The sequence below is a fragment of the Anas acuta genome, chromosome 4 (genome assembly GCF_963932015.1).
Source record: "Anas acuta chromosome 4, bAnaAcu1.1, whole genome shotgun sequence".
Lineage (NCBI taxonomy): Eukaryota > Metazoa > Chordata > Aves > Anseriformes > Anatidae > Anas > Anas acuta.
Window position 1 is genome coordinate 39,303,594 of NC_088982.1, and position 27,063 is coordinate 39,330,656.

At 40.3% G+C, this 27,063-nt stretch overlaps 1 protein-coding gene across 1 annotated transcript in view; it reads right to left on the reverse strand.

Moving 5' to 3' along the window:
- Positions 1-27,063, reverse strand: part of SLC7A11 (solute carrier family 7 member 11) — a 61,973-nt gene that overhangs the window by 8,780 nt on the left and 26,130 nt on the right. The window contains exons 7-10 of the mRNA XM_068680750.1: positions 5,820-5,943; positions 4,527-4,630; positions 3,896-3,992; positions 901-1,050 (exon numbers count right to left, since the gene is read on the reverse strand). Of these exons, the coding sequence (XP_068536851.1) occupies positions 901-1,050; positions 3,896-3,992; positions 4,527-4,630; positions 5,820-5,943 (475 nt within the window). The remainder of the gene's footprint in view (positions 1-900; positions 1,051-3,895; positions 3,993-4,526; positions 4,631-5,819; positions 5,944-27,063) is intronic.

Sequence of the window (27,063 nt, forward strand, 5' to 3'; positions counted from 1 at the left end):
AAAACGGGTTGTGCTGTTGACCTTATTTGCTGATATGCCTACAAGAATGCAACAGCACACTGTCTTAGTTCTTTATAAAATAAGCTTCTTGGAAATACATAAATAGGGCTAGAATCCTCCAATTTCTTTTCACAATAGACATTACCTTTCATACACACAATGGGACAACTTTGTAAGATGCTACAGAAACAAGACCATTGGCAGAACCAAGGCCAAAGTGGCTTTGTTCAACACGCCAGACTGTTACAGTTTTCTTTCTGGTTTCACAGAAACTGTGTCTGCAACTCAGCCATGGGTCCCATATATCACAATAGATCCACTACCAATTTATTTGTACATCACACTGGAATATTCTATATTGGATAGACAGTGAAATAAATGTTTATATTATATGTTTATCCCTGTCTTGAATTCTGTCGGCAAAATTATTCAAGCCTTTATCAAAATAAAGATTAAATTGAGGACCAGCTGAAAGTCAGGTTGGTACATGTACCCAATATTTGGGGTTTGAGGCTTGTGTGACTACACAGGACTAGATGTATTTTCACACAGCTTGGCAGCATATAAAGACCTTATCCTGCATCACACTGCCTCAACATGACAGACAGGTAAAACTGAGCAAACACCTTCCTTTCTGCACAGCAACCTCAGTTGCTTCCCCACAGCCACCAGGGAATTCTCAAGAATCGTCTTCCCAAAGAGAACTCAGCCAGGGTAGCACTGGAGAACTTACAGGAAAACGCAAGGGGACTCTTCAATATAATAAACTATTTTCTATTAATTATTGTTTTTCTTAAAAGGGGTTAGCTTTTTATATCAGAAAATGCTCCTTTGCTGTCTGACTCTACGTGACATACAAGAGAAAAGGATTCATGTAAAACAGTAGAGAGCGGAGGTTACCTTGAAAGGACGAGGCATATCAGGACGTTTATATCTGAGATAAATCAACCCAGCAACTACCAGTCCAATAAAAAGCCACCTGGCAAAACTGAGGAAATTCAGGAGGCTGTAGAGATCCCCGTTGAATAACATTATCATTGTGAGAGGGTGCTGCAAAAGAAATTCAGAGCGTAAGAGGCTTTTAATGGATTGATCTAGATTATTTTACAGCAGTGATGCCAAATCTTTCCATGGGGACAAGCAACACAGCCTTAGCTCAACGTGTGAGGGCCACAGACTTTGAGCCTCCCATTCTCATGCAATCATATGTGTAATCAATACTTAACTGTCTCCTAAGACCACATTTGATCAATGTGTGTCTATCTTGGCTGAGCACATGTGATCAGTACATATCTGTCCCCCATTACCCAGGCAAATACACAGGCACAGAGCCCACTGCGTCACCACAACACTTGTGTACCCTGTGCCTCGTTCTCATGGGAACTGCCCAGCACACTGCCACTCACACTGTGTGCCCAGCACATTCTCTCATCACTAATGCAAATGACAAAAGCAGCTAAATTTTGGTTGCATCTGGTCATACAAAGGCAGTTTCGTATGACCAGGATTCAAGGTGTGTTGTGGAAGAGGAAAAAATCTTATATTCCCACAGTCTGCAATGGGGGAACTCAGCAAAGAGGAGGTGGTAGAGGTTAGCTACACACTGTGTGCCAGCTGGGCACACTGCACTGACACCAGCTCATATCTGCAGCATGCCTGTTAGGCTCGCAGGGTGCAGACTTACTGCACATCAGAAATGCAAAAATTTCAAAGCAGAGAAGCGTTTAGCTGTCACTCAAGAGCCTACTGAACAGCAAGAAGGAAAAACAACAGTAGAAGGAAAGCATTTCCTCATTAAACAGGTGTCCTGAGATACAAGGTCTCTGTAAGGAACTCAAAATTTACGCATAGAGGGTGGCTTAGATGATTAGTATGGGCTACATGAACCTGCTTCAGTGTTATCTCTGGACAAAAACAGAATATCTGTAGCTTGGGATGACTATGCAGGTGTCCGTATGAGACACCCTATGCTTGCAATGACACAGCCTTATATTTGGGGATGAAGGCACCCATCAATTTCCCTATAGTGCTATTGTTCAGAAAAAAAAAAGGAGGTCCTAATAGTGCCAGCCTCTCCAGGTTTACAATGAGGCAACAGGTGAAATCACCCGCAGCTGCACTATTATGATGGGCTAAATCCTTACATAAAGAAAACTAAGTTGTATGAGTTATCTGGAGTCACAGGCTCTTTTTCTTTCCTTTTTTCTTTTTTTTTTTTTTTTAATTTTATTTATTTTTTTAAGGAATGAAGGCTGTATGGATTTGAACCAGAAGGATCAATACTTCAAATATGGGTCTCTGGCTTCCAACCTCTAATGACTTAGAAAGAGCTTGGTTCTTTACACACAGATATTAAGCAAGCTCCTTCTCTGTAAAGGTCAAAGGAAATTTTACCACTGAATTACATTGGGCAAGAATTCTTCTATATAGACTCAGCACCCACAGGTTTTAAATCTCAGTTATAAGAAAATGCAACAAAGAGTCATGGCCAGTGAAGGCCAAAAGGATAAAAGAAACAAAATAGAGTTACAACAAGACTGTATCATTTCTTGGAGTTGTTATACCCACATCAGTCATGATGCAGAATGTATCCCACTACTACCCTACTTGCACTGAGGAAATAAAAAAATAAAAATCTCTGAGTGAAATCCATCTTCATATGAGAATATGACTTTTTTTAAAAAGGAAATCAATGCACCGGTGACCAGGTACAAGAGCAGAAGACATTTTTTAGAAAAAAAATATATATATTATATATATTTAGTACATTTCATTTCACAGAAAAGTCAGTGCAATTTACCCAAAACTTAGGAATACTTCAGTCCAAAGGAATAAAATGCAAAGTAAACGTTTAAGTAAAGTGAATTTCATTAAAACTTTTCACAATAAATACGTTGTCTAATTTTCAAAACTTGGATGCTACAGTTGTATGAGCACATATAAAATTCAACACTTCAGCTGGCACTTCACAAGTGAGCTCACAGACATCTCTAGCAAAAGGAAAAGATTATTTAAATTCCAGTACAAGCAACTGATCTTATTAGTGTACACTCTTATATGCACACACATCTTCTACTGTGGTTAGAAGCCTCCCCGATGTCTGGCAGAGGTCTGTCCAGATACATTACAGTCATCGGTCCCAAAAGAGGGGCTGAACACCCAACCCACAGTTAAGAAGAAGTCTGTGAGTTAAGTGGAAATCTACTTGGCACTATGCAAATTGGTGTGAGGTCTGTATTTTGACATTTTGTCCTAACATTTTACTATACAAATTAGCCTGCAATGCAAAGACATGGCCAACATTTAGCTCTGCCTCTATGTTAGAAGTCAGTAATAGGATTTCAACTATAATGCTGGTGCTTTTCCTCAGACGATTCACAGACTGTTGCCCAGGCACATGCTCTCTCATTTTTTAATCACCATTACACTGCACTGCTGAGGGTTCCCCTCCCATTATCCTAGTGCATAATTGTTTGCATTTTTCACTGTAAGGTAGTATAATGAGCCTTTAGGGTGCTCCCAGATGCCAGTGTTTAGCTGCACTTCCAGTTAAATGAAGCCCTTTTTTGTTTGTTTGTTTGTATAAGTGGAATTTGTTTCTCTGAAAGGCAAACTAGCTCATCACTAGCAGGTTCTTAGAAATAAAGGGCAATAAGACATGAATTAGGTTGCAATGATAGGCAGTGAAGTGCTACCGACAAGATAGTGAGGAGGAGATGATAGAATAAGAACAACTCCCAAATCTCTTTCCTCTCTTTACTGTCCTCTGCCCTGCCCAAAGCCTGCATATACATTAATAAATGAGACTCAAGCAGTGCCCAAATTCTGTTCAAATCCTCCAGAGCGAGCCTGTAATATGAATTCTTGTGCAGGAACATTTGTTTGTATGATTTACCAAAACAATGACAGCTGGCAGAGGAGTGTGCTTGCGGACATGAATCATGGAGAGAATTTCCGGAAGGTGACCCTCGCGGGATGCAACGAAGAACATCCTGGTGGGAAATAAATGTGGACAGACTTTAAATGTGCTCATTACTGTGACTAGGCAAAGCGGCTCATGAAAGTCACACAACACAGCAGCACTTCTTAGGCTTGTTTGAGGTATTCTGAATGCAAAGAGTAGCAGGAGAAGCCCATATGCGGAAATCAAAGTCATCTCTGGATGTGTCCCCCCTCTTACCATACACTATGATCAGTCTTTAGAAGTAGTTAATATTTTCCCTCCAATTTACCTCCTTCACATGAAACAAAGCAGCCATTAATTAAGTGCTGCACTCAGAGAGATCCATTGCCAAACCATTCAAAGTGTTTTTAACAAAGATACTAAACTCAATAGGAACAAAGTGAGAAGAAAAAAAAACAAAAACAAAAAACAAACAAACAAACAAAACCATACCTGATAAATATCACAGTCATTTTTTGATTTCCTGCTAAAGGAATGAGTCCTTTTTTCCCTTTCCCTTGCTTCCTTACTTTCAATGTATATCCCATGCCTTTCACCCCCAGTAATACCAACATATGCCCACCTGGAGACCGCAAAAATGCCACCATTCATAGATCCAAAGCAGGAGAGAGCAACAAATACTGGTACAGCTAAAGAAAAATTTCCCATTAATCGTTCAGCAAAGGTCTGTTAGAGGAGAGAGAAACATACAGTGAATTTTCCGTCATAAAACATGAGAGCAATTTTACTTCATTAACAAATTTTTTAATAAGTACTATAATTTTTATTTATATCCTTTTCTGCATCCTTCACTGAAACTTGTGTTGTGCATTTGTTACCTTTCCTTTTTTGGCATCAGGACTAGTGCCGTAAGGTCTCTCACTCTTACTTCTGGCTGTATCTGGTAGGCCTCCAGTTGAGGCAAAACTACTGAGGTGGAACCAGTCTTTTATTAATGTCATTTCAGGTAATTATGCCTCCAAAAGGAAGACCCAGTCTGAACAGACCAAAATCTGATCTGCATACCTTATATTTTCTTCTGTAGCCTTCATTTTACTTAGCTGATGCCACCCAAGACTATATTCCATCCAGTCACGCTTCATTGTTTGAGGGCACCACGAGAGATATGCATAATTTTCTGAAGATTTGCAAAGTGTTTTGCTCCTGAAACTCCCGAGAGCTACAGAATTGGTCATTTTTAAATGGCATGCCAATTGAAAAAGTCACAGGCAGTGTCACTACTGGAAAGGTAAATAGAAAATTTTAATTCCTTGCTGCAAATCAGATATTGTATGTATAAAAATCTGTCATTACAGCAATTCAGCAAGACCAATCACAACAGCATTTGCAATCCAGGTGGCCTTGTAACTCCTTCCCAAATGAACTCCAGTATTGACAGCACTTCCCTTTCTAAGCACCTGGGACACACATTGTACAGAGACAGCATTACTGCTTCCTGCTACAAAAAGTAGCTTAGACTTTCACAAGTATCTGTATTTTCTGTTTCCCAGGAGCACAGTCCCTGATTTAGAAAATAATTTTTCAAGTATGTACTTAGCTATAAAATTTAAGTCCTATGGACTTTGTTATATCAATTAAACAAATATGGTCTAAAATTTTATTACAAATGCTATGGCCTTAAATACAATCCCATTCATCAAATCAATGGGATCAAAAATCAGACAAAGTTTACCTGGTCGCTAATTTGCTGGGTAAAAGAGGAGCCAAACATGACTGGAAATGTCCCTCATTGTCCCCACCCTCCCTCCCAGTTTCTTTTTTCTTCCTTCCTTCCCTTGGAAATAAAAATATATCAACAAACATAATTGGGATACAGCAGGGATATAAAGCTTTGAATTTCTCTTTTGTAACTTACCACTGCAACAGCTTTTGAAAGCAGCAATTCCCCAGCACTGATTGTAGTGAAATAAGCCACGTTTGTTAACACATAGCCAACTGTGACGATAATCATTGAAATGCATATTGCGAGGGGTATGTTTCTGAAATACATGAGGTAGATCATTATTTCACAATCTGGTTGCTACCCCCGAACATGAAACAAATAGTGTAAGAAGCAACCACTAATGATGGTGAGTGCATTTTTTGGTGAGCCCAAAGTACCTTAATTAGAAACTACCAGTAAAAAAAAAAAAAAAAAAAAAAAAAACACATCTAAACAAAACCATCTCAACAAAGTAAATTGCCATGCTTATAACAAAGAAGTGAGAAACCTTTATGAAGGAGAAATCCTTTGAGGATACAAAGAGGTTGTGGCTCCCAGGCCTCCCATACAAGAAGCATGGTCAATTTGAGCTGCCTACTTTTATTTTCCTTTCAAGCTGAGCCCAATGGGGCTCAGAACCCAGACGTTTCAAGTGCAACTCAAGTCTCTTGATACCATTGCTCAGCTGAGGTGGTATCTGCACTTCAATATCTGAAGTGATATTCTACACCAAGAAGGGATTCAGGTCTGAAACCAGTATTGGATCCTTTAATTCCAAGGCCACACTTTTCAGTTTGAAGGACACAATACCTGTGCTCCCTCTGAGTAGAGCTCAGAGCTGCTGCATCATGGCCAGATCCTTTCAGATAGCTACATTAACATTTTGAAGAGATGCCAAGTTTGCCACAACTGACAAACTCTGCTGTGAAGGTCACTCAATCAGGTGGGAGAAAGGAGAGAAAGAAGTGGGAATTCTGGTGTGCCAGAAGAGACTGCAAGCACAGAGCAAAAGAGCTATTCTATCTGTCTCAAATTACAAGGTGTTTCGAAATCCAACACAAAAATCCATTATTTTCTCATTTTTTCCTCAAAGAAACACAGCTGGGTCAGAATTTAATGATCCTCTTTACTTCTAGTCCTCATTTCTCAGGAGAATCCTTGACATTAGTATGCCTGTACAAAGCTGAAAAGAAGCTCTAAACTGAATAAATAAATAAAGCAGGGCAGCATCGCTTGTTGCACATCTTGCATGCATTAGCAATTGTGGTGCCAGCCACTGTAGTTAATCCAGGTGCACGAGATCATGCTGTACTGCAGGATCAAATCTGTGTAGACATGATATTAGTTCTACCTGAAGCCAATGGTCTCATGTGATGAAGCTAGAAGGAATCAGTTTGTAGGATGCACTTATTAATGACAGAGAAGGCAATACCAAGGACCAGAGAAGACAGCCCAGAATACAAGTCCAGTATTGCTAGAAGAAACACAGTTACCAACTCAAGAAAAGCTGCAGAACTGGATGTTGGTAACATGATCATGCAAAAAGTTGTAGTTCAGCTGCCAGGTAATTCATGGCCAGTTTGGTTAAGATTTGAGCCTGACCTGGGTATAAATAGATTTCCATCTACTTAGCATCAGACTCCAAGTAGGGATACACAGTTTCAAATCCTCTCAGAACAGAAATTTTAATCAAATGCTTCAACCACCAAGCTGTTGAATAAATCAGCATTTACTCCAGCTTTAATAAATAAATAAATAAATAAATGTAACCAAAAATATCGATTTTAGGCTATTTTCACCATACCATTTGAATGACTGAAACCACGTTTTCTGTCAAACTTACAAACAAACTAAAACTATATTTGTTGATTCTAACTGTTAGCAAAACCTGACTGCTGTACTCACTTCTAACTTAAATCCCAGCCTTATTTCCTCTAAAATAGAAGAGCAGTTCAAAACCAAGGATGAAAAAACACACATTTCCACAAGTGAGCATTCTCAGCACTGAAGAGCACTAACCCCCACTTACAGTAATAGCACCAACAACCACCAGGAGAAATAAAAACAAAACAGCAACGAAACAAGCCCAAACTCGTCAGCAGGCTGTATTCATTAAAAAAAAAAAAAAAAAAAAAAAAAAAAAAAAAGATCCTAACTCGTGCCTGGAGCAGCACGGGGGGCGTTGTGACACGAGCGCTCCGGTTGCATCTCCTTTTGTCTCCCAGTGGGATCAGGCCTTCAGAGGGCTGCAGCACGTTAGCACAGAGCCCGTCTGACTGCTGCTTATTAGGCACTGCTTTCAGTGACAGATTTCAACAGAAATAAAAGGCCGGTTTGAGGATTTCGGGGGTGAGCAACGCAGCATGGTTCGCTTCTCACTGACACTTCAGTTCAGATTTACACTTGGTCCTTGAATCATCTGAAGGCATGGAGAGACAGGTGCGAGCCTTATGTAAAACTTCTAAGTAAGAGCTTTAATCATGCCTTTCCTATCCACCCAATTTAAGAGGCAGTTCCCAACCTGCAGCAGGATAACGCTATCAAACTCTGCTATGAACCACAGGCAGTGAGTGCACTGGGGTAAGAACTTCAATGCCATTAGCACTGAAGTCAACCTCCTTTCCTTAGAGGATCACTGTATTGATTTTCTTGTATTTTATACATCCTCCTGGGCTTCTCTCCAAATCAGGAAAAATCATACCCGAGTTCCATTCTCTATTAAATTGCCTCAAAGTATGTAGATTTCACCTTTTCACTTGTGTGTCCTATCAATCAAATGCAACATATGGTGTTAGCATATTGATAAGTCATGTTTCTGACACAATTTGAATTCACAACTACCACACAGGCAGTGAACACTTCTGGACTAGAGGGAGTGAGAAAATTCAAGAAAAAGGTATTTTTCACTTGAAGATTTTCATTCATTGAAGCTAAAACTTTTGAAAGGAAACCTGGCCATTTCAGTATGACATTTCTTAGGAAAACAAATCTTAAAGCCAAGACTGAATTCTTGTCCAACCAAGACAGACCTCAGGATGGCCAACGGCTTAAAAAACATAACATTATGCTCACACATGGGAGACTGCAATATTTTTTTGCATAAAACTGACCCAGGACTTAAACCTGCATTGAACTGGTCACTGGTGGTGTGTTTTCCTTTTGCATTTCATCTCAGAGTGAAATCTCAACTTCTTTCCAAATCAAGAAAAATCAATCTTGAAGTAGTTTTCTGAGTATAAGTTCAGCTGCAGATGCTAGTCCCAAACCCACACAATGTCTAAGAACTGGTTTGTGCATTACCACTGAGACGATATTCAAGCAGGCTGCTCCTCTGGTACTTTAAAGAAAATCAGTATCAAAAAGAAATAATTCTGAGGAAAACTGAACCAAGAAAATACCGACAATATCATCAAAAGTCTTTATAAAATCAGATGAGATTTAGACAATGAAGGTAGCTTTAGACAATGAAGGTAGCATCTAAATGGTAATTAAAACTGAATTGAATCTCTATGTATGTTAAGGTTTACCCACCCCCAGCTACTATTCTAAGCCAAATCTTCCCTTTCTGCCCTATATACAAAGCAATTGTAAGGAAGGATCAAGACAGCTTAAATGAAGGGCACATCTGCATTGTGCTTCCCAGAATACAAGTCTCCGAGGCATCTACCACCACAAAGAAATGCAGCATTAGGAATACAGCCAGTCCCGCCTGTGACTGTATGGGGCTGAAATGCATTGCCATGTACTGCCAAGCTCTGCTCTACAGCTTGGAAGCAAATTTCCTCCTTCTAGAGCCTGTAAAGAGCCCTGGAGCAAGGGCACGGGGTTCAGTTAATCAGGATATCTACTGGGTTTTGGATTTGACCTCATGTGTTGTAGAACCATAGATCTTCTGATAATCCACTCTGGCACTGCACCGCCTCCCACACATATTTCTGAGAGAAACAAACAGAGAAGGCTGAGTATGAAGGAAAAAAAAAAATCAAGAGTAAGAACCTGGGGATAAGAAGAACAATGTAAATAAATCAGTTGAGGAACATTCCCAGAAGTCTACAGCTCATGTCCCAGCTTAATGACAAGTTTTATAATAACAAACAGTAAGTGCTAAGAGCTGTGACCACTGCAGACTGATCTTTCTATGAAACAACAAACACACCATCAAAATATGCCCTACAGATTCAGTTGAATTCACAAGTATAAAATACACTGTCATCACACCCGTTGTTGTTTAGAGGCCATGACAAAATCATTTCCTTACATCCACTTTAAATCCAGATTTTACAAAAGCTTATTCCTGGGGAAAAAAAAAAAAACTGCATCAATGAGACACAGTCAGTAAACAAATCCAGTAATTGCTGGAAAAGTTAGGTGTGATAAAACACATCTTTACTGTGCTGTAGTAATTGTCAAAGAGAATTTGTGTTATATTAAAATAAAATAAAATAAAATAAAATAAAATAAAATAAAATAAAATAAAATAACAACAAATAAATAAAAAGAAGAAGAGAGGGAAAGTCCCAGTTCTTTCACATGGCTTCCAGGAAACAGTTTGGTTTTCATGAGCATGAGCCTGTATATTCTATATTTCTTTAGTCAGAAATTTACCACCACAGGAGTTTCAAGTTCCTTCTGAAAGGTTCCCCTGTGCAATAATTTATTCACCATTTGCAATCTGTTAAGCAATTTTCCAAATGAACTGTTTCCAGATTTTGGCACTCCTAAAATCTAATCATCCATTGCAGAGTCCATAGGGCCAAAGCTTGGCGAAGAAATTGCAAGTGCAGATTCACCCAAATATCCTGATACGGGGAAAAAAATAGCCACACACAGTACAGAAAGCATCAAGAGAGCTAGTAATTTAAGATTCCCAGGACGCCCATACAAGACCAGGAGATGTACAGGCTTGTTTTAATAAATGCTGTGTACACCAGAGCCCAGCCTACATCTCTACACATTCCCAGGTGGTCTTTCAGTGAACTATGGCAATCCTGAACCCTGGGCAGTAGAGCAGTATGATCTGACATAAACTTGCTTCCCTCCCATACACCATTTTCATGTGAACAGCAACCTATAAGACAGACCATTACACTGAAAGGATCAAACGGTTCTCACCATGTCACTGTGTGAAAAAAAAATGCAATCTCACCAATCAGTTACAAGAAATTGAGTAAAAGAAAGATGAAAAACTTGAGTGGAGACCACCTCCCAGGACGAAATCAAAGCCAGGAATATAGAGGCAAAAGGTATGGGGTCATCACAGCACATCTTGAGTCTGTATATCCGTAAATGCTAATATAGGTCTCGGCGATGACTAGTTTTAGCAACAAACTATGATTACTTTGTTTATTGTAGCAAGCATTCTCCTCAGCAGATCCCCACTTCTCTCCCTTCACTGCCTCCCAATATGTCCCAGCCTTATGTTCCAGACTGGAATTGCTGTTTGTGGGCTTGTGGTGCAGACACTATTAAATTACGTGACTTCTCTTTATCTTCTTTTAATTGTGATTTTCCAGGGGAGAAATGAGAAAGGAAAGACTAGCTATTAAGCTGCGCTCTCATTTACGCCACCGCACGCACCATGGTTGCTACTGCTGGGGTGCAAGTTGAAGGGCTCCCTTCCCCATTTTGATGCGTTTGTTTGACATCTGCAGAGATACAACAGCACGACACCGGGATAATAGAGAGAAGAATCGGGCCTCAGTCTGCATTTAAAACCCTTCTCACTTTCTATCACCTCGCAAGAGAAGAAAAGGGCTTCCGCTGTGTCTAATTACTTGCTGTCTTCCTGGAGCTTGACTTCACTGGTTTGGTTTATAATTGGTTACAGTTCATAAAAGGGGTCTTCTATGACCAACTGACTTTGAAGGGTCCAACTGTGATGTAAGTGTGCTGGGAAGGGCAGGAGATTTTATTAACTTCTCAAATGTTTTCAAGTACCCTTTCCAGCAGGGTTTCCTGAAAAGTAAATTAGCATAAATACTCTCTTGGCTAAAACTTAAGACCTAGAAAGGTACCAACTGCACAGAGTAACACCATTCTCCATAACATCTTATTCCAGCCAAACCCTCCCAGCTGAAGTCCTAAGCAGAAACAGATCTGTCAACAGCCCTTGAGAGCTTAAGTATAATTGCTACATTTGCAATGCAATTTGTTTTATTTTAATAGAAATTTGAACTTGGCTGAAGTCGCATCATGTACCAACTCAGGCTGGCTAGCCAAATCTCACCAGAGTGAAGAACTCATTTACATCATGGCTCAAGTCCTAACTCCTTAAGCCAATGTCTTTTACGAAACACCTTTCTTTGAAGAGCAGAATTGATTCGTCTGAAACTTGGACTAGCAGCTAAAGAGACATCTAACATTCAGGCAGGATCCTGATTCATTTCACATGGAATGGATAGGATTCCTGGTATTCCCAAAGAAAAACAGCGCAACTCAGCAGATATTAAAGAGGACAGCTAAATCCACAAAGTACTTTTGAGATTACTACACTAAATATCAGACACAGTGTCTCTGCTTAGCCATGCACATTTCTTTTATAACAAGTACCAAGTACTCTTAACCAAGAAATGAACACAAGAGGAGGAAAACAGCTCCTGAAATGATACAAAATGAAACAGAGTTCTACATATTGAAAAATGTATCTTAAAAGAAAAAAAAAAAAAAAAAACATAGATTTGAAACTTAAGATGTAAATTATCTCCTGTTAACTTCTCAGCTAGCTCTTTGATAAACCATTTCCATATATCCATTGAGTGCCAGTATCTAGCATCTCCAGATTACCCCCATTTACAGCTTTACTGTACAAAGTTTATGACTGTTTCCAAGAGACGTATGAATAATCAGACCTGGTTTTTATTTTGCACTGTAATTTGACCTTAAGGTACACATTTCTTGCTGAACTAAAGGTCCACAAAACCTAAACAGGCTTTTCTTCCTTGTTGTAACAGTCAGGCTTGCTCACCCCACTATAGAGCCAGGATTGCTGCTAGGAACACAGTGATATTGCAGGAATACCTGTGATGTAAGTTGACTGCCTAAAAACTGGGAAGCAGGGAACTGCATTTAGCATTTTAGAGCATAAATGATTCTTAAAATCCTCATTTCGTGGATGGTGGATGCCACGTCCAATCATTACATGTTTGCTCACCTTTAGAGACAGCTTCATTAATGTAGGGTATCACAATCGAGGTATGGTTTAGTTTGGACCTGTAAAAAAAAGCGGTGTCTGCCACTCTTTTTCACAAAAGCTTGACTTTTAGAAAGCAGCACAGTCTAGACTCAGAGGATTCAAATACAAGTATATTGTCACCGCTGGGTTCTCAATCACAGCTTTGATAAATGACTTCCATGTTCCCTATCAAATGTCAGTGCTTTGACATGCTCTGTTTATTTCATTCTTGGGAAACTTTCATGTACTCTAGGAAGTTTGTAACCTTTTCCACTTGAGACCCAAAAAACTCAGATTTTATTTTTATTACCTAGCTCACATTCAGCCAGGAGATGAAGGGAGCACCTCTGCTCTTTCACGAGCTCCGGCTTCTTATTTTCTTCTGAGGCCTATTTGCTGGAAGTGCTTACAGCACTGCCAGTTGTGTAGGTTATGATGAGAAGCAATAGTAAATCACAGCACTTGCTTGGAGGCAAGGAAGCTATAACCACAAACCTGACATGGGATTCTAAAAATAAAACACCAGCCAGCATCGCCATTTCCATCACATATGGAAATGAAGAGGAGTGGGGCTGAGGAACATTTCAAGGCTCTTCCTCCAACCTGCCTTATCTAGCGCAGGATCTCAGGTCTAACTTCCTCTTAACTGCTCCGCACAGACACACACCTCGCTGCCATGCCTAAAATAAATGTAATAAAAAGGGTGTAAAGAAATAATTGCATATTAAAAGCAGTTTTTATCTATTATAGGAGGCTATCCTGGGAATTTGAAAGTATTAAATCTCTGAGCACCTGATTTATGAATGGGGTCTACTTTCCCCAGGCAGAATCACTTTTAGAAGGAAAGGAGTCTCCTGAAGTTCCCTGCAGACCGACCAGCACACAGAGCTGCAACCCTACATGAGTGTCTGCCTCTAAAGCACTGAGGCAGCAGCAGGCAGAGAGCTGGCAGTAGCTGGGGTGGGATTTAGCAGTGTAAACAAGGGCACCCGAGAGAGAGGAAATGAGCAGATCAGGCCTCATAACTCAGAAACCCAAGCCAGCAGAGAGCAGCTGCCACACACCAATAATGGCAATGCCAGAAAAAGAGACAATGGTGGTTGCAACAGGATTCCCACTAAAATGTACTGCCTGTCCCACCACCCTTCCCATGCTCTAAAGGTACCTGGGCATTGGCAGGCAACAGGGCTGGGGTGGACATGGAGCGCTGCCTTGATGTGTATGTGTTCCTGCTTTCTATAGCGAGAACATATGTTTCTGATTTATGGAACAGCAAATGGCAAAGTGACACTATGAGTAATGTAAGGGAGCGGACTGGTGCTGCTGATATCACTCTGGAAATGAACCGCTGAGGTTCAAAGCCGGCAACGAGCAGCCCGAATACAAAACACTTCGCCTGGCTCCTGCTGAGGGTGCAGGAGGGAAGGCTGCCCCCTCATCCCTGCCTCTGAACTTCTTATGAAGCACACCATTAGCATATTAATGACTCCTCGTGGTAAGGACAGAAGACAAATGCTGAGGTGTGCAGAGGGGTGGAGGGAGGAGTGCGTGTCTGCATGTGCGTGCGTATAAAAGGCGTCGGGCTTTTCAAACTTGTTAAATTCCGTGACATTTAATTTTGAGCAGGAAAGTTTCCACAATGCCAACCATCATAAAGGAACAATTTGCTGCTGTACGTTACCATTGATATTTTGGCATGAATGGAAATTGCACCATTCGGTGATGAAAAGAGCAGCTACTTGCAATAAGGAACACCATGGAAACTGAAATATCATTTACCGAGGCAGGCTCTTCTGAAGGAATTCAAAACGAGAAAAAGGGTAACTGCGGGTACCTGGCTGCATTAGCATTTTAAAAGCTATAAAAAGGTTTAAATGAAATTAAAGGGAGATGTCTTAACAATACTGCACTGCCAAGAAGGAAACCGTCTGGCAGAAAAACAGTTTTCTCTGCAGAAGGGAAGGAAATCAGGCTCCAGCTAAGGACAGCCCTACAGACAGGCTACAGATGTGGGGCAGGCCACATAGCACACTGATATAACTCTGCAAGATGACTGACAAGAGAAATTCAGCAAATTCCAAGTGTGAGCTAAAACATGCCTTTGCTGAGTGCAGTAACCAGAGGGGCCTGAACAGACTTCAAATGGGAATATCAACTTTTTCTGTTTTATTACCTTTACTGCTTCTCACTAAAAAACCGTAATACTTGAACTACAATCACATGCACAGGAGAGGAAAAGCATATGTGTACAAAATTTTCAAAATCACTGGTAAAGGTGGATTTTCACTTTCTGCGTCCAAGCTGAGAAATGTTAAATGTAAGCCCTTTAAGGCTTACATTTAACGTGTAAGGTACTGAAGGTACTTAAGGTGTAAAGTACACTTAAGGTACTGAAACCTTTTTGCAAATCAAGTTCTTTCAAGGTATTTCAAATGAGATACTGACATGAAGTAGCCAGAATTATTAATCTTTTCCAATGACCTCAGACAGTGTGGTCAGTGAGGCTTCAGAATTATTATTTATTTTTTTTAAGAGACTCATCTTTGCAACTGCACACTCTCCAGTGTACCTTCTGTCAATGACGCTCTACTTTTTAACGCTAAAATCGAAAAACAAACTGACAACTATGTTTTTTACAGGACATACCACACTGTCTCTTAGTCTGATTCAGTACCAACCTACTAAAACCTGAGTAACAGTGCCATCAAGAAACCCCATATGCTGGCACTCCATAGCACACTGTCCAGCATCAGCCTCCCAGACATTTGCACCTGACAATAAACCTAGAGAAAACACCAGCACAGTGGAAAAGGACAAATCCAGGCTTTAGTTTAGTAGAAGTGCTGGCAAGGCCTGTGTTCCAGCAACCAGTATAAGCACAAAACAGATCACAGAATTTGGGCTGTCATGGGGGAAATTATTTTCTTAGAAGCAGAAAAAAAGACATAACTCCCTATGCTTTGGGACAGTTCCTCTAGGACAGCACCCTGCTAGTACCATGCCCAGGTGTTGCCTACAGGTGTCCTGTGGATAGGATCTACTCGTGTCTGTACCTAGGAAAAAGTCTTTGCTCGTGGCATTCACAAACACCAAGTAAGAAAGCTAAATTTTTCACATCTGTAGAAATACTTTATGGTATTAGACCCACAAAAGAAGTTCATCCTACAATGAAGTTTTACCCAAATGGAATTTCATGGTCTTCCGTGCTCCTTGTAGATAAATTATTTACTTTTTTCCACTTTTTATCCACAGCTGTTTTTTTTCCTGTAGTAAGTAGATGTGAAGAAACAGAACTGCCTGTCCTTCCTTCATGATAGGATGAGTCTGATTCTTTTTTTCTCTAAAATAACCCCAACAAAAGTTGAACCCCTTGTCATACTGGAGTGTTCCTACTCTCTATCCATTCTCATGACCTACGGAGGGGATCTCTCCGCTGCTGTTAGATCTTTTCAAATCATGATATCAAAACTATTCTCTAAGGATTACTTTGTTCCATCATACTTCAAAAATTAAATACTGTTATTATATACTCAACTTTTTTTTTTTTTTTTTCAGTGAGCAAAACATAAGGACAAGGTGAAGATGCAAATAACAGTACTTGCTTAACAACAAGTGCTACCAGTGAATGAGGACTGACATAATAGACCACAGCAGTGCAACTTGTAAAATGCAGATTATTCACTTCACAGCTCCTCTGGAGCCACTATAATCTTATATAAATCCTCTTAGTTTACAGTTCATGGATATAGGCTGTACTATAATTTAAGTGATTGAAAACCCTTATGGGATGTTAGTTAACCATATTCTTTTCTTAAATAAAATATCAGTGTCATTGTGTACTTCAAGTTCCAACATACACAAAGCCACATATCCAAGTATAAACTACACTGTAGGTGACCTACTTCCAGAACATCGGCAAACCCATAAGCAGGTATGCAGAGGAATATGAGTTTGAGCACTCACTGAATAAGGAGAGTCCGCTGCCTTCTCCGATGGAAATTCTGTGATCACACAGAATGGGAGATGTTCATCTACAGGAAAGATGCACGAAGCCAAGTTGTCTTGTTTTGATATGACTATGACATAACTTAATACCAGTCAGCAACTTAATGCTCATTAACGATGGACAAATAAATAAGACAACACTGTTGAATTTCTCAACCAAGAAAGACTGCAAAAGTTGAGTAAATTACTCTGCTAGATGACATAAGTGGAATATACATCATTTCTTGGGCATGATAATACCATTGCTGTTCATGTCTTGACTATGCTTTTCTGAAGTGTAAGTACTCTTGACAACATAGCACATGGTAATTACAGCTTATGCAGTTATAAAACTCAGTTCTGATGTACCTAGGTGCAATGAAGAACATACTACCCTTGCCATTTTTTCTTTCCTTCTTTTGTGTTTCGTCCTGCGATTTGTATTTTATATAAACAAAAAATACTACCACGCTTTCTCAGTTGGTTGCCGTCATCAGCCTATAGAAGTTTCAGACAGTGCTCTAGTAAAGGTTTGCTGTTAATGACATACAGGATGTCGCTATTAATTCTGACATAACATTGCACTCACATAACATTGACTTAGTGCTCCACACTTGGTATTTTTTGAGGCTCGGCATTAAAGGGAAAGTGGAATGAAAGGGGCACAAAGCAATTCCTCCATTTCTGCAGCCAGGAAAGGCTGCACCACGGTACAGATCAGAACATTAAACTGAATTAAGCTAATGAATTCTGCTGTATGTAACTACCCATGGGTAGCAGGTGTCAGTTTGCTTTTACAAATGACTGGAAAAATGGCTGTGAATCCTAGTCAGAGAACTCCTTTTTTCTATATACAGGATGTGACCTACGTGGGTAGTGCTCAAGAGCAAAAACCATTTTATACCTACACACTTTCATAAGGAATTTCTTGGGTTTTGCTGGGTTTTATATTGCTATTCCAGTACTTTTTAAATTGGGAATGGGAAAACCTGAGAGAGTTTTGCCTGCACTTCAGAGCAGCATGACCATGAAAAGTGGTACCCACCACGTATGCTTTCTTTCCAGGTTTGTAGGGTATTTCCACAGCAACACAGGCTCATGGGCTGGCTGCCCTGAGTGCAGATGTTTGCAGCGTGCTAGTGCAGAGGCTGAAGCTTGCATCACCTTGCCACACCCTTATTTCTCAAAGAGTATATCCCCTCCAGGTCCAAGGTGATAAGTGGAGAAGCCTTTGGAGAATTGCAGCGATTCTGCTCCATATCAAAAGGCAGGCTCCGAAACAAGTCAAGTGCACATACACTTTGTTACCTTATCCAGCTGGCAGCCCAAAGCATGACCTGATAGTGGTTATCGGCTGAGCACAATCAGGGCTTTCGTGCATTGCGTCAGTATACAAACATGCAGTACATTATAGCTGAATGACAGACTGCTTCCCAAACCAGTAATTCTTGCACAGCCAAAACATTTGTTGGTTCGGCCCCATGTGTTTGACGCTGATGGCTCACATCACTGTGCAGTAGCTGACGTTGTAAGTCTATAGACATAGGTTTATCTGATTCCTACTGGGACCATTTTTTCTCCCCCTCTGGTGAGTTTACCCTTTCCTATCTGCCATCAATGCACTGTTCTCTCACCTTTTGGGGTGGATTCAGACAGGCCGCTGGGATAAGCCACTTGCTTATTAATCACATAAAAAGAACAAAAAAGGCTAACAAGAGCCCAGAACCACTGTTAACTTAACCCTGAGAGATCCATGATCCTGCCGGTAAAACACAGTCTATTTTACAGCTCTGGAGCTTTAAGAGAACATCAGTCTTGCAAGAGGCTTTTATTCGTGCCCTGAGCACTCCAAAGAGCAGCACGGGGTTCCCATACAGAGGATGCTGTCATCCTCCTGCACAAATACTGCCGTGGGCCTGGGGCTGCACCTCCCGCAGTGAAAGAGGTTAAAATAGGCGTGCGTGTATTTTGGGTGCTAAAGTGGTAAAAAAGGAGAAAAACACAGGGCAGGGGAAACTTAGAAGGTTACATTGTTTTGTTGTTACATTACATTTAGCCTGCTGTTAAAGCAGATTTGCATTTTGCCAGCTACCCAGGGAGACTGTGAATAAACATTTGTTTTACTTCTCTAGCAGGGCTGATTCATAGTAACAGTGATTCACATAAACAAACAGAAAGGAAGAAGGAGAAAAGCAAATACACCTTGTGCTCAGCAGGTTATCACATCAGCAAGCCAAGCAAGCCAGGAGGGCCTGAAACAAGTGACCTGCTCTGTAGCAATGTGACACCGGGCAACGCAAACAAAACACCAACCACAGAGAAAAGCCGGGGCAGCCACCACCCAGGGCTGAAGTGAGCACGTTCACACATCACATCCATATGCTTGGGAACACCAAAACTCTTGGAAATAAGAGAGAAACTCTAGGGGGTAGAGGTGCTGCAAGACCCTGCACCAGCCAGCCAGCTCCTGCAAAGCTGCAGGCCTTTGGTACCCAGAGACACCTCCACCAGGGGCAGAGAGAGGACAGGCAGCTCCAGCTGAGTTCCCTCAACTTTGCTTCCTCGAAAGAGGTGCCACAGGCTTGGCAGAGGATGAGAGGCCTGGCTGAGGGTTTGCCTCTTAAGCATCCGCTTCCGTGTGGATGTTTGCCCCTGCTGTGTACACTCAAGGCAGCAACTTCACCTGTACCTACCTGCTTACAATACCTTACACTCTCAGCACTGAACTGATAAGGAGAGGCACTTGTTAAATTGAAATGATGCAATATTCTCATCCCCTGCAGAAGAGCTTACCTCATGCCACTTTGCTTCACTACGCCCAGATCAGAGCAGGTAATGCCCATGCAGCTGCACGTCCACTCCCACCATCAGACAACAGCAACCTTCCTTACCCAGCCAAAGGCTCTCCTTCAGCAGGAGCCTCCCCAACTGATCCCCAAGCAGAACTACAAATAATCTTCAAAAAGTTTTTAGTGCTTCCAGAATTCTGAGGTATTTTGGTCATTTTCATTTCAAGTTGGGCTTTTATCTTAAACCACAGAGTCTATGTGAACAGAAACAGGCATATCAAAGGAACGGCTTCTGAAGTATTTCCTTAATGGAGATAGTGCTTTAGCACCGAGCTGATCACAGGCCAACTAGCTTTCATTCCCAGCCTTACCCTGCCTCCTCACAGCAGGCACAGAAACAGAGCCACTACCTGCCCTGCGGCCTGGCCTGGATCAGTGCAGCAGTATTGCCTTCACCTTTGCTATTTGTCTTTTCCCCTCTCTTTTCCCCTCCATCCTCATCTCTGACTTCTCAAGCAGCTGACTACCTTTCTGAATTCATTGCTAAAACCATTTACAATATCTTTATTGCATTCTTAAAACACAAAAGGGATTAAAACCGGATACTATATCAGACAATTAGGAGAAAGAGAATAGTAATGGCACCATTAATTTCAATACAACTATCCACAGCTAAAACCCAGCACAGCAATACCGATCTGTGCACCTATTGCATTCATCTTTGTTCTTCTATTTTCCCACTCAACCTTCCTTGAGCATCCATGCCAGGCTTGTGCTGTAAGTTAGCTTTGACTGTTTGAAATAATAATTCATACCAGAAAAAAATAAAACAGAACAAGCAGACAGAAAAGACAACTACACTTTTCTTTATTATGCCCTCAAAGCTTAAGGTATCAAAGCTACATTTCCTAGTCCTGAATATTTCCACAGCTGTCACCTCAACTTCTGTGCAAGCAGGAACATTTTATCTATACCAGGAATATAATTGTTAGAAGAAGTAATTATGTAAGTGACCTTGCCTTTCTTCATTCAGTAGTGAATTATTAGTCTCCTCTACTGCAATTTTATGAGCCATCCTTATTGTCTTAATTAATGATCAAGGTATACCTTTGAAATCTTTACAGACACCGCAGATTACATCATTCTCTTTTCTAATTTACACATATTGACTGGCACATCAGTTTAAGCTCTGTCACGAGTAGCTCTAATGAAGTGGAAGCAGAGAAGAGAAAGACTGGAAGTCACCCGAACCAATTCAAATGTTAAATTGTTGTTTAGAAAGCAGCTGCCAACAAGACAGGTACCGGGGCCTGAAACCTCACCCAAGGATCATTTCTCCTTCTAATGGCATGGAGTTGTCCCAAAGGGCCCAGCACTGATACAAGCACCATAAAACATGGCACGGGGAAAAAACAGAGCTGCCCAAAGGGAAAGCAAAAAGATATAACAATGTATGTTGAATGCATGGACACTCCTAGACATCACAGGTGGTGATAATGCCCACTAGGTCAGTCCCTAACTAAACGGGCAAGGGAAACATGCACTCTCTGGAAAGAAGTGCCTGCATACAGCAGCTACATCCAGCTCTCTGCAGAGGTAAGAGGAATGGTGCCAGTGGAATCGGCAGCCTTTATGTTGTCCCCGCTGCTGAAGCCTTTACTCTCTTTGATCCCTATTGCAGACGACAGGTGAATTCATGCAGTGAGTCATCCTCCCAGCCCCTCCACTGTCTGCATACATTGCTCTGGTGGATTCAAAGCACCTCTCAGACACAGAGTAAGTGTATGTGTCAGAGGCAAGGCAGGGGATCCAGGCTGGCAGAGTGTCTTGCTGTGTACGTGGCTTGGATCACTGCAGACGCAAATTGCATGACGTATCATGTTTTCCAGGCATGATCCCTGTTTCCTCCCCCTTCGGACATAGCACCACTAGTCAGGAAGGCAACACTGTACCCGCGGGGCACGGGGCACCCAGGTGTGGTGGGAGGAATTTGTGTTACACAGCCTCAGACAGGGAAAATGAGAATCAAAGGACCGAATCCCTACCACCAGTTATTAGGAGATAGCACTTATGGTAGCTAGTGTGCTGAAGCTCTTGAAAACTGTAGTGTCAAAGAAATGTCTATACTGCAAAAGTACAGGGTAAACCACGTTATCCAATCTGAAAATCTAGTTCAATGTAATAGAAGCTTTTTAAAAAAAAAAAAAAAACAACTTGGATTTTAATTTGGGTCAACAATTTCAATTCCATCCTGACCCTTTCCCTGCTTTAACTCAAATTACTAACACAGTTACAATCACAGTTTCCCTTCTTCATTCTAGGTGGTTGGAAATATTTTTGGGGATTCAGTGACTCTCACCAAATCCCATCACAGAAAACCCCCAAGCATGGCTTACAAGCATGCTGAAGCCCTTGAAACATGTGCGTGTCTCACTGCAGACTGCTTAATTGCATCCACCCTTGCCAGAACCAACAGATTGCGAAGGTTAGGGCATTTTCATCAAGTCTCCTGGGGCTGGGATGGAGGGAAGAGAAGAAAAGATGAAGCCAGAACTCAGCTAAACCTACCACAGCATCTGCTGCTCCAGCATGGACTTTTTCTTCAAGATCCTTTTACCTGCCACTCTAAAATTTCCACTCACTGCCATGCAGGACCACACAGCAACAAAAGCAATATGTCCTGAAAGAAGTCTAGCTGTTTTTATAAAAGTGCACTATTCCTTATTGAATTACTGGCATTCCCACTAGGAATTAGGAAGCACAAAAAAAAAAAAAAAAAAATCTTCCTCACTGTATGTCTAAGCTGAGACCACAGCTAGTCAAGGAGTATTTTCAATCCCCCACACTTCTGCAATCAGTTTTGAATCCAAGCTGACCCAAACCATCAGCAAAAATTAGCTGAAATCACTGACAGATTAAGTAATAATTGCTCCTTCCTATCGGCAAGTTGCATTTATGAAGCATATCGTGTCACAGCTAATGACTGCATTGCCTCCCACATAATATTTTGTCAAGCATTTCTCAGCCTGATGTTGTACCTGGGGCCTTCAAGCATTACAACCCAGCAGGAGCTGGAGGCAAGACACCCGCAGGCTTGTGCAGGTGCCAAGCTGAGCCAGAGACGCTGTACATCTGGGCCCCACGGCTGTGGGGCAGAGCTGAAGTGCAAACTTTTCCTCCTGACTGCCAAAAACAAAACAACATTCTTCCACAGACCAAGGCTAAAGCAAGGGTTATACTGCCAAAGACATAAAAATGAGGGGATCTCAGGTGTTTTGCTCAAGGGCAGCAAGTTAGTCAAAGTTTCCAGGATTTCAGGAAGCAGCAGCCTGAAATCACCAAAGGTAATTCTGTTGCTTTCAAGATTACAAACTCTGAGAATGGTTGGCCAGGAGATCAATGTATGTAGTATAGATATTTAAGAAATAGGAAGGAAAAAGAAAAATAATAATAATAAAAATAAAATAAAATAAAATAAAATAAAATAAAATAAAATAAAATAAAATAAAATAAAATAAAATAAAATAAATAAAATAAAATAAAATAAAATAAAATAAAATAAAATAAAATAAAATTATAGGTCAATTACAGTCTCCAAAATTATGTATCTATTGGAAAAAAATAAAAAGATGACAAATAGGAGCAAAGTAACCCAGAACATTTGGATCCCACTATGAGGGAATTTCCAGTTTACAGCAAAAGAAATAAAATCCTTCAATGCAAAAAAGAATTTGAGTAGGGAAGCGCAAAAAAATTAATTCTCATACTGCATTTTCAGAAACCTGAAGCCATCCAAAAACATGTATCCAAGACTGAAATATTTAGTTTCAGAAATGAATTATCAGTCATTTATTGGAAACTATAATGAATGAGTTGATGATGTGATGCATGCAAGCAGTAAGCAGTTAATAAGCTTAGTGAAAGAGCAAAAGTAAAAGCAAGTTCATTTCATCAAGAACAATTTCATGCTGGTGAACCAGCTCCCCTGAGCTGGTAATGATCTCTTTCTGCCTCCCAAAACCACACAAATACTACTGAATTACAGACTTAATTAAATTCTTTTTTATATACTTTACAAATAGCAAAACCTGTGCTTGCGTTTGTCTAAGTAGGATATTTGGTCTAGTAAATTTTTTTCTATCCTCAGCCAATTCAGTTCCCTATTAAAGGGTTTTATAGGTCTGAAGATGTGATTGTGAATCTATCATTTTACCCCTGACACAGGGTACAATTAAACTCTGAAAAGCGATGTTAGATTCACCAATGTTTGGACACCTTGTCTTCTGAGGTGCTAAGCACATAACTGACGGAATTCAGGTAGCTTGTAATGCTGTTAGATAAAGGAGAAATTATCAAGAGTAAGATTTCTATAAAATGTCACATAGGAATAGCTGGGGGGTAGGAGGAAAGGTAGTTAAATAGAGTATCCTCATGCTACAGTGGAGGCTAGGTATTCAAATAGAAAAATATCCCAATGCACAAATAATATATTGAAGAAAAAAATGCAAATGCTCATTTAACTGACCTTTCACTTTAAGGTAATCTGATGAATTCACATGAGCAAATGAACTTTGCAAAATAGTTATAAGATTAGCATTTGTCTCTTTTGATTATCTCCAGATAAAATATCACAACGTAATCCTATAATTTCTGCACTGAATATTTGGCACTGTAGCCTGCCATGAACAAAACAACTTGGAGTCAAATGTATCTTTTATGAGTAAGTGGAGCAGAATAATGCAAGAAAGACTTCAATCTCCACGTACAGAAGCTATTCTGCTTCTGCTAGGCAGGATACCTGAATCCAGTTTCAGACTGAAAAGGAAGGATCTGTACTTATACCCAGCTACTTTGTGGAAAAGCTTATCCATAGTTTATTTTGAAAAAAAAAAAAAAAAAAAAAAAAAAAAAAAAAAAAAAAACACGTGAAATTAAATAAAATAAAGATTGTAATGCCATGGGGAAAACCCCCAGGTGCTTTCAGGTTTATGTATATACACACAGGCTTTCTCCTTCCACTGATACCACACAAGCCTTTACAGGACTGGGACCTAGAGAAGTCACACCCAGGGTTTAATTCACTTGCTAAAGCCTTCCGTTTGGGCAGTAGACATCTACATTTTTAAATCCAAATAAACTTTTCCGGTTCCCCATAGCCTGACTCACCCCCAGCCTCGGAATGACACACATACTCCAAGACTAGCCAGGACATGGTACGTCACACTCTACAAGGCAGACAGAGAAAAAGAAGGGAAAGAAAGGAGGGAAAGAAGAAGAAAAAACAAGATAACTTAGTCTCCATTTTCTCAGCAAGTTTGTGCCTGAGACAGATTTCCTGAGTCCCAGTTCAATGTTTTTAACTACCTCGTCTTTCTTTCCCAAATAAAAAGCAGTGCTGAGGTGGGTTTCCAATGATGGACAGGATAGCTGGAGGGAGATAAGTTTCTGACTTTATTCATTTTCTGGTTCCTAGGATTATGAATATCAATATTCCTCTTCAGAGAGGAGCTCATCGTTAAATTATAAAATAACAAAAATGAATAAAGAAGCAAAGAGGCAGAAATGGCTTGCATCCTCTCAATCAACATTTAAAATATTTTTTATTGTGATTACTGGGTTCAGCACACAAATAGAAAATAACTACTAGCGGTCTAGATTGTTAGAGAGCAACAAGTTTCTGACTGATTTTGGAAGGGGGGGCATTCTAACATGAAGTGCCAAAAATCAAACAGCTACAAACAGCAAGGGAGCTGGAGGAGTTTTAGTGTCTCAGCCACTGTTCTCCTCCCATCCATTTGCATCTCTGTGATGCTTTGATACCCTGAAAAACCTTCTAGTACCACGCTGCTCTCACTCAGTCCTCCTAGATGCAAAGTGTGACTTTAAACTTTAATTAATACAAATGGGCAGTACACATTGGATTAATTAGACATGACACTCACATTATTTAAATCCAATATAAAAACAAATTATACTGAACATTTTGAAACCCTTGACTTTACAAAATGTCTTATGACATCAAGCTTTGGTGACTTGCTATACATCTACTGCTTCTTGTTCCTTAGAAAAGAAGGAATAAATGAAGTGAGAAGAACACTGGAAAAATCTAATAGACAAACTGACTAATCTCAGACCCCAAGGTCACAGCAAAGCAATTCATTTCTTGGCTTTTCAACAGCACAAGACATGATTTATCAATCTGAGACCAGGCTTATAAACACTATACATCTCAATAATATGTTCTTTGCACTGTGTAACTTTTTAAACAATGATAGATTGCCTGGGCTGGACCAAAGTTATTTTACAAACAGAAACAGAATTTTTGCAAATGTAATGGCCCAATAGGGGAAGAAAAAAATATATAAGTTAAAAATAAAAAAAATATATATATAAGATTATTCCAGATAGTAGCTTTAGTTAACCACCACTGCTAAGTAATCTAACTTGTTGCCGTAAAATATTTTCAGACTCCACGTCTTTTAAAAATCTCCTATTGATCATTCTATACAACTGAAATTGAAGACCACTAAAGCAAAAATATTTCTTAAGTCCAGCAGCACTAAGAAAAAATTACATTGCCAAAGAAAATATGATCTGGGGTTCAAGAAGGACTGTGAATCAATACCTCTAGTTGCCCACTTGATCACAGACCTCCCTCAAGTCATTAAGGAGTTCAAGTCTCAGTTTCCTTTCTCTTAAACTGAAATAATATTTTCTCTCTCTTCCACCAAGAGCCTAATCTTTATAACATGAAGCCTTCACGCTCATCATCTGCTCACACTGAGGACGCAGATCATGAATTTTTTAAAGCAAGATTCTCTTTGGCCAGCACCTGACACAAGCTGGCCCTGACTTTGACGAGGCTCTGAAGACACTGCTGTAATGTAAAAGCACTCCGCTACTATTTCCTCATCTGGAACCTGTCAAAATTCCTGACAAACTAGAGCACTGATCCCAGAGCCTGCTCTTCCTGACAAGGGAGGAGGGAACTGCCGGCCGGGCACCAGCTGCTTTTAGGGCCTTGACTGAGAAGCTGGGTCTGTTTCTTGGAAGTACAGAACAGATACTCGAGAATACAGATGAGCTCGAGAATACGTCTAAGAAATGAGTCTGAATGTCCAACAAGCTTGATTTCCAGTCCTCTAATTTTACTGCTCCGGGCAATATGGCTCCTGTCAATTTTCAGATGACAAATTGTCTTTCAGAGAGCTGGCTGTTCCTTTGCTCACTCATTATTTGGATAAATACAATATGACCTCAGTCTGAGCAGGGCCGATCCTTATAATGTAAGAAAATCAAAAAGATCAAAGCCGCACGTGATGTGGCTGCATGGGGTTATTGCAGTGAAGCTCTATTTCAAGGATTATTCAGATATTTCACTTCAAACAGCAATCACTATTGAGCCAGCACACACATGCAAAGCATGATCTTAAAAAGTAAAAAAGAAATCTGT